Source organism: Citrus clementina, unplaced genomic scaffold, assembly GCF_000493195.1.
Source record: "Citrus clementina cultivar Clemenules unplaced genomic scaffold, Citrus_clementina_v1.0 scaffold_9, whole genome shotgun sequence".
Lineage (NCBI taxonomy): Eukaryota > Viridiplantae > Streptophyta > Magnoliopsida > Sapindales > Rutaceae > Citrus > Citrus x clementina.
Window position 1 is genome coordinate 30,604,621 of NW_006261964.1, and position 13,144 is coordinate 30,617,764.

Genomic DNA, 13,144 nt, shown 5'->3' on the forward strand with positions numbered 1-13,144 from the left:
AGGTATAACAATTTCAACATTGAGTCGAAGGTAGCTCGAATTGAACCGACCAGTATTTATTTAATTATTTATGCTCTATATTGTAATTTAACTCTTCCTTAATTTCGATTAAAATCGTGGGCAGCACATTTGTTAGGTCATGACCTGATTGATTTCTGCATGTTTAGTGTTATTGAATCTAGGGATTGTTGATCTATTGAACTAGTCCATCCCCATGTTGTCTCTTTTCAAAATTGATAATGAACAATGAAATCAAATTTTGCATGCCAATTCTTCATTCCTGATCACAGTTCCAGCTTATAAAAGCTAATTAAATTCTTTAAGCCATGTCCAAATTCTTGCCTCTAATTATGCGCAATCAATTTGTTGAGAAGTATATTTGCATGGAGCCGTGATTATCGTCTCAAATCGTAAATACCCCACTTTTTGTTTTTGTTTTTTTCTTTTTAATCGAAAAGTACTACATCAATAAAGAGACAAGAAGAAAATTACACCAAATTAAGAGGGACAAACTATTGTCAAATACCTAGCTGTGCTTACTCTCGACTATGAGTAAGCAAACTACACTAAATCAAAGCTCTAATGCCAAGTCGACAGAATAAGATGAGCTTTTGCTGAGACAAAATAGTTAATCTTTTTACTCGAATTCATTAAGAGAATATTAAAGCTACAAGGAAAAAAATTCATAATAAGAATTCCAAATTTAATAAGAAACCCAATAACATAAAAAAATAAGGAAATAAAATTTAAAACAACCCTAAATAAAATCGATAACTAATTAACAAAGGTAAACTTACTCAGCCGCCTCTGGTTTTACTTGCATTCACAACAAGAATGTTATTTCTTTTGAGAACAATAAGACTCTTCCCCATAAAATTATTTTTGAGACACTGTTAGGACTGCCAATGAAGTCTTTGTGTCGATTCAGGTGTCTTCCCAAGTCGTGGCCTGCTTTAATCTCCGATCCTCAATTTATCAAGTTACAAATCCACCAAAACGTAACTCATACTCTCTGGTTTCTTTAGAAACTCTCCACATAAGTACTCCATCGATGAAGAGGAATTAGTTGCTTTTTGAGATTGATATTTCAATTAAACAATATACTAACAAAGACGGTCGTTATTTGGTTCGTATAATTTTTTCTTGCAAAGGTTTGTTTTGTATAAACCCTAAATCGATCTGAAATTTTCTTTGCGTATAATCCTTGTACAAAAGAGTCCTAAGAGAATTGAACTTAAATATAAGCAAGAACTTAAACATAAGTATGGAAGAATTTAACACCATAATATCCTGACACATTTCAACTTTCTTATTGTCCCTCTCTCAATATAAGCATGGAAGAACTTAAACTTATATCCAACACATGATCTTTAGATTTTACAACAAAAGCCATGTTTTTTTTAGAGTAGTTATCAATAAAAGCCACAAAACACAGTTCCCCTCCTATTGGTCTACTTTATATAAACATGAGTATGAATCAAATCAAGTATTTATGACTTTCTAGATAGTGAAAAACTTTTAAAAGCCACTCTGTTTATCTTTCCAGCTAAGCAATAAAGTAACGAATGCAAGTCATGAGGTTTTTACTTTGGGACTTGGATCTTCCTCTAGAGTTATCATTGTTTTGTTGAGAATAATTTCAACTTTGGCTTCTCCTCTATCGTTTTTGCTTTTTTAAAACAAGTGCATCTGAGTCAAAGGAAACTACTTTAGTACTCTTTCTTCTAGATTATTCATTACGTATCTCATTTGTAACTATATCCAAAGTTAATTTCTCATTCGATGCTGAATTATTCATTGACATCGCTAATGACTCCCAACTATGAAGCAAAGGACAAAGCAACAACAATTCTTGTAAGTCATCATCTAAAATAATTTTCATCGTAGTCAACTAATCAACCAACCCTTGAGACTCACTAGTGTATTCAATTATATTGCACCCCTTTTGTATTGCAAATTTAACCGGCCTTTTTATCATATTGACTTTATTCTACATTGTCAATGGCTCATAAATTATTTCCAATTTCTTCCAAAAGACATTAGCAATTGGTTTCCTTCGCTACATGGTGGTGCACACTTTAACCAATCCATGACCTTCTGGTTCAATTGCATCTTCACCTCCAATGAGTACACGTATGCCTTTCACATACACCAAATCCTCCATTTTAGACTTCCGGATGCCATAATTCCATGACCTTAATTAATTCATATAAGTCGTGGATTCCTTCATTTCAATCTACATAAGTAATAAAAACACACAACCAAAAGCTCTATTACCACTTTGTTGGGAAAGTAACTCACACAAGCAATTGCAAGTCAAGTTGAAACTAACTATTTCCCTCTTTGTGTATTAAACTAGATGTATACCACAAATAAATAAGCAGAAATTAAACCAACACAATTTAAAGTAGTAAACTAACCATAAGAGACACATGATTTTTACATGAAAAATCCAAATCGATAAAAACCATGGAATCATTGTTTGATATAACCTTTTACTATATAAGTAATGAGATTACAACACAAATTCTTTTCTAGATAAAGTTAAAGGTTCATAACATCAAGACTTTTATCAATTATAGTTTACATTAACATTTTAACGTCTATTACTCTCAACAAGTGGGTATCTCAAATTATAGCTAACGAGAGGATAAAATCAAAATTAATACTAGTAGGAACGTAGAAGATGACGCTACCAACTTACCCCCTGATATAGGAAAAAAGAGAGATAAATTTATCTTTCAATCGTCCAATCAAAGATTCAAACACTTGCTTCCAATTTCAAGTCACGCCACTATCTTCTTCGCTTCTCACTCGCTATTCTGTGTTCTGGTTACAGTGCCGAAGGCGTTTGCTTGATTTGCTTCTACAATTCCATTGCATATATCATCTAAGTTCAAAGCTTCGCAATAATTGCATGAACGTTATGGACTCTAGGCATTTGAACGCCCATTTTAAGTTATATTAATAAATTACCTAAGACAATTAAGAGTTTTGTATTTAGGCCCCACGTGAGGTACACCCCAGCAAAAAAATTAAAGAAGGGGTAACTCTTAACTTTTAGTAAATATTTTCAATTTATGCTTGTGCAGACATAATTATACTTGGCAGCTAGATTTCTTAGCTGCACGATAATATATAGTATAGATCTGAACTTTGTAGGTTGAAATATGATACTACAGATTGAAGATATTGCAGAGTGAAAAAGGACATTTCATAAATTTAAAAATTTGGATGCGCATGCTATATAAAATGTGAACTTACGAGGGCATGTAACAAGGCATGCGTGCATTCAAATCAGCATCTCCATTTGTGAATCTAAAAGCAATAAGATGGAGACTGAAATAAGCCAATGGAGCTATCTGTTAAAGATAATGTGCTTATTCTATCTATTAATTAGGCCGAAATTTTCTGAAAATTATCAATTAATTGAAAAATAAACATAATTGATTCCTTTTTTTCTCCAATGGAATACAATACAATTGATATAGTTACAACCAAAATTCAATTCAAAACCACGTAGAATTTTATCCTTACAAGTTGCTCATAAATACATCTCAGAATTAATTTTCACAAATTTCTTAGAATTTTGAAAAAAATTGATTTTTTTTAATTGACTTAACTTAAGTAGATAACTTTAATTTGCTTATTCTAATGTCTGCTTAACAACTCAAGATTAGAAGGGCACAAAATTTGAATCTTAACCGGACCATCCACATGTTCAAAATGAATGGTCGAGTTAGGAGAAATTTTAAAATATTTTGAGGTACCATGTCAGTTATACAATAAGTAAATAATGTTATAACATATATGCATTTATTTTGAAGAACTAGCATACAATTGGTGGTTATATAAAATTTAATACACATATTATACATGTATAATTTAATTGTATTACCTCTAATGTATTTTAAAATATCTTTCTAGTGAGATACGAGACTTATTGAGGAAACATTACACAGGTCTAGTTTCTAACATGCGGATCCTTATACGCATTACACTCTGCAGAATATGTATTATATATTAAGAGCCCAACCGAAAAAATATTGTATTAAAATTGTTGCCAAATAAAAAATTAAAATGCAGACTCATTATCCTAATTTGCTTATGAATTAATCTGTCTGCAAAGAGACTAAAAAAAGCAAATAATAGGAAACGATATTATTTTTATAGGAAATTGTATATTTTAGAATGCTTAGACTTTTGAGCATGAATTATGCACTTATTTATCATCAAGGAATTAAGGTTAGCGAAATCAAGAGAATTTTTCCCATCATGAGGTTTGCTTATAAAACTCTTCATGGAATAAAATCTCTGGAGCAAGTCCCTTCGTTCTCCAGAAGCTGATGGCCTGGCAGCGGCCCAAATCTGCCTGTTGGTTTTGGGAGAATAAAGTTAAAGAATGGAATCGATGCTCTTGATTGAGGGCTTGTACTACGTAAGCACCCTATGGCTCAGTACTTTTTTGTGCCTGCCATAATAATGCTTATTATCTAAACCCATGCAGAAGAAAAATATCGGTTACCGTTTATCAAATTAAGTGCATGTGCCTCATATAAAGAAGTATGATATTTTCGTCTCTATCGCGGAAAATGTGTTTTTAGCACGTTCTTGTAAATGTTTTAAGAAATCTTTATTCTGTTCCAGACGTTAAAATATTAATTAAGAAAATGCACATTCATGTAAATGTAATCCTCTTATAAATTGACCTCCATTCTCATCTTGTTTACCGAATTGAAGTCGATGAGAGCATTAAAATTTGAGTCTTCCAGTGTCACTCCAAGATTTAGAATTTATACTTGAAGTAAATTTTTAACAGGCGGAAGCGATGTTTTCAGTACTCTATGGAAAATGTATATGAATGCACATTAATTGGATCATCATCCTCATCTTATGCATCAGAAAATGCGGAACGAACTAAAAGATTCAAAAGAATTAATGATCCTTTTATTCTACGCTATTACATAATTTTCAATTCGTGAAGAGTCATTGATACGTACGTTACTAGTATACATATGTACATACATAATTGGTGGAGAATAAATTAGTAGAATAGCTTATGCACAAAATCACTGGCTAATGGCTATTGTTGATGTTACTTGTCTGCAGAATATAATTAAGCCTCACTAGTGATTACGGCACTTGCTGGAAAATATTATTCGTAGGTAAAGCTAGCAATAGAATTAGCTCAAAATTTTAACAATTGATTATTGTATTTTATTTGCGGTGTCGTCTCTACATAGGACTCTTTGAATTTAGTCATTTACTATTTCATTAGTCAATTTATTTGAATTCGAATTAATGTGAAATCGATCAAGTATTTAAGAAAAGTTTACAATTTTTTTTTTTTGGCAATGGGCTCCCCCAATATGTTTACACGGCTAAATCGATCTCACTCAGATTGTTTTGATGACGAATCATGATTGACCTAAAATGATATGTTTTCCTCAGTTCTCACATCATACAACTCTTAACATAAGTTGTTAACGACTTCATGCATGTACAAGAGAACAGTAGCTATATAAAATGTTGCGTATGGTCTAATTTAACTAATTATATGTATATGAATGTGAGACGTAAGAAGTGCTTAGCAGGCTTTCGGTGGATTGAGACAGAAAAAATGCCAATGGAACCCACTAGAGGTCGACAAGCTTTGCCTGCAGGCGATCAATTTTCAATTTCTTTACATAAAAAAATGTTTTAACATCTAATACCATATTCTTTTAACGATGTGATTTCTGTTTATTGACTCATTAATTCAAGAACAATCAATCTATGTGTTGTTTGGCCGTTTGGGCATCACTCAGCTCATTTTGATTGACATATTGAATATAGCGTAAAAACAAATTTATTTCTGTTCGTATGATTGCGCGGCGCGGTCCAATTACTCATCCTTTATACAGTAACATCAGAAATAATTTGAAGTGGGTCATTAAACAAGAAGAAGAAGAAGAAGAAGTCACCCTATTTTCCTCTTTCTTCTTCTTTTTCTTTTTTGTCAGCAATGAGACACTCGGGCTCACGAGAATTTTGTCCAAATGATAGCTAGATCTCCACCGTTTCGAAATAGGTAATTGAACCGCCCATTGTTTTAAAAACTAATATTTAGACCTTCTTTTTATTAGTGAAATTTATCTATTTGAGTAGCAATAAAAAAAATAATCTTGATGGATACCGCTCATGGTACACCATTCATATTAATCATTATGGTATTTTAACGCCCTAATCACAATTCAAAATTGACAGTATTCAATAATGAAAGAAGGTATGCACGACCATTTTTAATTTGAAACAATGTGGCTATTTTACTTATCCAATAATTAAGAAAAACTTTTAAGTATTTGCGTGTCCTTTTTCCCCTTGGACAACTAAATATTAATGTTTAAATACTAATTTGAGTATTATGTCAGGTTTGACCTTAAGATATTGTGTTCAAATCGCTGGTAAATAATTTGAAAATTTAGAATCAACATAAAGCGAAATGGATAGTATTTGCTAGTATGGTACTGCACACTAAGAATTTGGATCAAAGTTTTGATCTGAGTTGTGCTCATCTTTCGATATCTTCTTGCACTTGTCTGTTTATAGCAATATACAGTTAGTATTTAACAATTAAAATCTCAACACTTGAGAGAGGTTGAATTTGGTTAATTTGAAGCAATATGATCAAAGTACACATCCTTCATGATGTCAGCTTCCTACAAAATCATTCAATCATCAGATCACACTAATATTTCCACACTACGTTGATTGTTTGATCCATTATCGCCATTTTTCCATATCTTAATTATATATACCATATTCAATGTTTCACTTTGAGTGTATTACTTAGGTTTTATGAGCTGAGATTGTCAATTTTGTCATACTAGCCTTGTTCTCTTGTATGGAGATCTCTAGGCAAGATCTTATCTTAATCCCCAAGATGTCATAAGACCCTTTGCTTTAGTGGAAATAAAATAACAAAGAGCATTTGGTTACTTCATAATCATGCCTTCCACTTTAATTTGTAGCCATGATATTGCACTGAGAATCTTGTTAATTCACTAGCAAACCCTAATTTGGTGGAGAATCGATTGTCTAACACCTTCTGACTCGATTAGACAAATTTCAATTTGCAAATTACACTTGGCAAATATAATCGCACGGAACAAACAGTCCTTAATTCACACTCCACACAAGTCAGTGTTGATGAAAAAAACTAATTTAGCGACAAAATTGTATACATATCTCACAATATATGGTGTAGGAGGTTTGAGATGCATGGAATCTCGCTCTCATAAAGAAGTAAGAATTTTAGTTTCTATTCAAGCAATACTTTAAAATAGATAAAATCTCAAGATAACATAAAATTTATGGGTATAAATTTAATTATTTTAACCTATTTATTTATATACTCTCTTTACTAGTCAATCTGAAACACAACTCAATACAAATACAAACCAGCTAGCAATAATAAATAAATACATTCAAAGTTAATGTATATAAAGTGTTGCCAACTAGTCCACTCAATCTACCATTGAATTATGGCGGTCGTGGCTAATAATTTATGTTAAAATTTGAAGTCTGAAATTTAATTTAATAGACCGATAGAGAGGTGCCCCCAGGCAATAAGAAATAATAATACGTCTCCTCAGTCTTCTACAAACTCTTTGCATAATTCATTCATATACAAATTAATTAAAACCACCCTCCACCTCTCTCTCTCTCCGCGATCCAAGAGAATACAAAACATGCCCAAATGTGGAACTAACGGTTCAGGTTGAGAGTGCCGAACATTTTTATATGATGTTCGCAAAAGTCAAAACTTTTCTGTAGACCCAAAAATATAAAATTTTATATAGGTATCATTTGTAACTTAAACACGTCAAAATTGATTTTTAATTCTTTTTCTTTCACAACCTTCGATAATCCTTGCTGAATCAAGGAAAATAGAATTAGAAGAGATTAGTAGAGCTTACAAATCAAAGGGTATAGAGAACCAGGCCCCGAAAAGTCCAACAAAAGTTAAAAGAAATTAATAGAATTTGCAAATCTAGTAACTACAAGTTATACATTGACATTTTACTCCAAATTTTACATGAAGACTTGGGCACTTACTGTAGCTTAATTTCTAATTGTTGCTTAATTTAAGCCACAACAGTGCGATCTAATTAGCCGTAAAATATTTTACATATACAAGTTAGTCTCATGTAGACATCCAAATTGAGAAAAGTACAGACTTCACGAATTGAGACCATAGATTTACAATATTGTATTATCCAGTATCATAAATTAGGTATGGTTCCATTTCAAGCTTGCATTTTACAAGATAAGGGTTTTCATTTTTATATAGCAGAGAAAACTTCATACTCAAATTATTTATCATAACCCATAATCTCAATTCTTCTAAAAGAAAATAGGATTATGGTCGATGAATCTCTTGATCTCTCGATCTATAAATGACCACCTACACGTGCAAGTTGCAGAAGATGATCTTAATTACATAATTAATTTGGGAACTGCTTGTTTAGCTTCATGCGAAGAAGACAATAGCTAAGTTAATGTGAGTGGGCTCACTGATTTAGCATTTTGTAATTTTTTTCTGGTATATTTTATATGAAAGGTTGATCCATTTATATATTAATAGATTGGTTACGATGCTTCTTTGACAACGAAATAAATCAAAATTAATCTTGAACAACTTATTTAGAATTGTGCATGCACTATAATCAGTGGAGCTAAATTAATGAATAATATTTATCAATGTCAAAGCACTCGCTCTCGCTGATGTTACCTGCCTGCCCCGAAGTATCGATCATTCAATATTTATATTAAATGAAAAAAAAAATCAAATAAAATTCAAGACTCATTTCGAAAGCAAAGGATATAAATTCTCCAATCAAAGCGTTAGTTCGTGTGTTACTTTTGTAAATATGATTCATATCGTTTCATCAGGATGTGTATCTTATCACTTGGAACAAATTTAATTAGTATTACGGTTTAATTTATACTTTTAGTTTATTTATTTATTATTATTATGTTTTTACGGATACTCCACGTGAGCCTGTATGTAAAGTTATAGGCAAGATCTAACCATGGATATAAATAACATTAATTAAAAGAATAAAGCACACAATTTTCGTAATTTTTTATTTTATAATTGTGGCTAGCACGCAATGAATACACGACGTTAAAGTGATTTTCGAATGAAATACAGAACTCTAGGTTTAACGTAATCTTAAAATATTTAACATAGGATTACTTAAAGAAAGCGAAGCACACCAATTAAATTATTACTTATTAGCATAATTTCCTGATCTTGAAAATCTTCTAACGCATGATGATTATAATATGTTATTTTAATATTATTTTTTTAGTAGACTATAAATCATGAGTATGTATTTGCTTAGAGAAAAACTTAAATTAGGAGAAAATTCTGATCCTTAATTAATATTGCACAAAAAGATCAAGAGATTTAACTACATGTCCCTTTAATTTATTTCTTTTCTAAGTTTTAAGTATCTTATAAACCTAGAGTGTCAAATTTCGGAATATACTAACAAATTATTAGATATGACATCTGATTAATTATTTATTTATAAAGCTTTCTAGATATTTAGTTAAACCTTAATGCCTCATGTGGTTTCGGAAGAGCTACGTCTTTCTAATTATACCACTGAGTTTTAAATTTAAAGTTTGAAAAAAAATTGGAAACTATCTTGTCATGAAGGGATCGAGTTTCAATAAATCAAAAATTTATTACATAAATTTTGATTGATATGATTGCTAAGTATCAATCAATAATTATCCGTTTGTGTACTACAACTTAGCATTTTAATTTCTTTAACCTTCAAATTAATAGAATTCATACATGCTCATACTATAGCACTGAAATTTAAGCTTGTAATGATTAATTTGTTCGAAGAACTCAACGAATACCTAGAGAAAAATAAAAATAAAAATAAAAAGCGTAGACCACATTAAAATAATATGTACTAAGTGTTTAGTCAAAATTAATTTCAAAGTAATGATTTGTGATAACATAAGTACGAAATCACAATGAAATAAAGATAGAAAGTAAAAAACACAATGAAATCGTGATAAGAAATTTCGAAAAAAAGTACAAATAGAACATCCAGCTAGAGCTTTATGAAAAACGAATAACATAATGAATTCATGTGTATTAAATATTAATCCCAATCTTCCAGTAAAATTTAGACAATATGACATCGAGAGAGAACTAACACTTTGGCATTACATGAAAGTTGAAACTCCATATAACAAATAGAAGAGAACAAAGATTAAATTCATTTTCTTTTCATTATTGAAGCTTTTTTTTTAAAAAAAAAAAATTTCCTTTTCCTCAGCCGACACAATTAATTTCATTTTTCATCAACTATCAAGGCTATAAACGAAAATAAAGGCAATTAGAAACATGCGGCTGTGCATTTTTGATTTCTTTGAAAATGATGAGAGAGATGTGAAATTGATAAGATAAGATAATGAAATTTGATGTATTAGGGATGAGCCGCCCATGATATGTGTGTGTGTGGGTATATATATACACACACACAAATGTGATTACTAAATATGTAATCATTACATTGCCTTAAGGTCCCAAAATGATTTTTCGTGACCAATTTAATTTTATAATAGAAATAATTGAGGAAATTTATGGAAATGACCCAAAAATAATGCTAATTTACAAAAATGGGCATATTTAAAATTTTAAAAAATTTGGATAATTTATGTAAATTTCTCAATTTGTTCATATAAATATATTTTTTATTACCTTTCAAATTAAACCAATCCCATTGCATTTCAACCTTTTACCTCATGCTTCCATAGTAAGAAGCTAACCAACTAATCAATTATGAGGATGCTTCTGGAACCAAGGATTTGAATTCTAGGGAGGTTGCTCCTTATTAATAAAGCTAGAACTTAGTATGGATAATTCTTGTCAACTTTAAATTCATAATTAAAATCTAGAATGGGTTTATAGTGTCGTAAATCAATTTATAATTTTGTAAAAGTTGACTTACGACGTTGCAAATTTGTCCCGAACTTTTATTTTGAATAAAAAATCATCTCTCTCTCTCTCTCTCTCTCTATATATATATATATATATATGAAAACAAAAATTTACTACTAACCACTTGACCTTAATGGATGGAGACTAACCGGTATTGATCCTAATCAAGTCACATTATATATTAATTAAGATTTCACTTATGTGATAAAGCCTCCTTATACTCAATTCTTGACCATAAAAGTCAAATGGATATTTTTCTTTCTTTTTTAATGTATGTTTAATCAATTCTTCATATCACTATATGACTTATATATAGGGGGAGAATTATGTACGAACATTTTTATTTTAATTGAAAGGATCAAGATCCATGTTAAATTCCTATTTTGTTTTACAAAGAATCACTATCATAAAATTATTTGGTACAATTTTACAAAGAAGAATCATTATCATAACAGCTAGCAAATCTAATAAACAAAAAAGTCAAAAACAATGAAATTAAAAAAAGAAAGAGCAGTACTTATAAATTTCAAACTTAAGTTGGTTAAAAGAAGCAACCCAATTCAATAACCTTTTATCCCCCATCCAATACAATAACAAATGTAGTTACAAACATAACGAAGCTACTAGATTTATACCAACTTCAAAATAATCTAATTAATTTAAAGATTACTTAAGAATTCTCTAATTAAACGTTAAAAGAAAAAAAAGGGGACAAAATATCAAATTGAGGTGGGCCAAAAGATCTCAAAAACAACGATGTTTTTGTCAGCAAAATCTAGTGGCTCTTCTTTGGTGGAACCCTCTAAAGATTCTCTGTTACTTAGCTTCATATATCTTTTCCACTCTATATAACACCCACCACTCTAATTTTTCAAGTCCCCTTCTCCTCTAGCTTTTTAGCTATTTTGTTCATTTGTTATCTCCTTTCTTTTTTCTTTTTATTATTGCAATTGCTCAATATAAGCCAAAGTAATATTTGTATATATATTTATTTGTTAGAATTTTTATGATTATGAAGGAGAGTGGAAGGAAGCAAGGAGCATTGTCACCATGCGCAGCATGCAAGCTTCTCAGAAGGAGATGCGCCCAAGACTGTGTCTTTGCTCCATATTTTCCAGCTGACGAGCCGCAGAAATTTGCCAGTGTACATAAGGTCTTCGGTGCCAGCAATGTTAACAAGATGTTACAGGTTCCATTTCCGTGCTCTCTCTTTGTCAGATCCTAGGGTTTCTTTAACAGTATACTCTCTTAATTTTTTTTTCATGGAAAAGATAGGCTACAGCTACTTTTGGATACCGAATGAATGTATCCATTTTTTGGTTCTTTTATATTTTTTATGTTTTATTTTTCATATATTGGAGTTAGGTCTAAGTTTTAGTAACTTTTATTTAGTTCGGATCTTCCTATTTTAACAAATACGAACTTAATTACCCTTGCATTTATGGTGCTGCAGGTGTAATATAATTAATATTGTATATGTATGATCATATAGTTCAAATTTAATTTTTCGATATGTACATATAATTCACTTAATTAAACTCACATTGAGAAATATTAAATTTATTTTCAGCATGATCTTCAAATTGTAGAAATGCAAATTAATAATCCGATTACCAAGGAGAGGATGAAATTTAAGAAGATAGGGCAAAAGCAGTTATAGTGGAAATTTGTCTTTAAATAATGGTGTTTAAAAATGATATACATATGTCACGCATAGTTTTGAGAAATTGAAATAAGAGAGGGTTCAAATTTGAAGTATTGATCAAACGAAAATTTTTCTATTTAGAGGCTGATATGACTCATTTAGTCATTTCGAATTATCACAATATGCATTATTTTTAGGAAAATAATTTTTTTTAATATTCAAATATGTATATTTTTTATATTAGCGTTATTGAATTTCTAAAAGCTAATTACTTGTGTAATTAGCGTTCATCAAAGGCGACGTTTCCATTTCTTTTTTCAGCTTTTATGACTGTTACGGTGGTTAGTTTACAGTTATAGGTTATAAAAATAAAAATATTGAGTTGACTGAGATTCTAGTTCTTCTTTTCAAAAGCAGACAGTTAATAATCTTATACTAAGTTCTTTTTTTTTTTTTTTTCTCTTTTAGTGATTGTAAGTGAAATCAAA

At 30.4% G+C, this 13,144-nt stretch overlaps 1 protein-coding gene across 1 annotated transcript in view; it reads left to right on the forward strand.

Annotated features, from left to right (window-relative positions):
• Positions 1 to 12,017: 12,017 nt before the first annotated feature.
• LOC18033574 (LOB domain-containing protein 4) overlaps positions 12,018 to 13,144 on the forward strand; it is a 2,623-nt gene continuing 1,496 nt past the window's right edge. The window contains exon 1 of the mRNA XM_006422154.2: positions 12,018 to 12,200. Coding sequence (XP_006422217.2) covers positions 12,018 to 12,200 — 183 coding nt within the window. The remainder of the gene's footprint in view (positions 12,201 to 13,144) is intronic.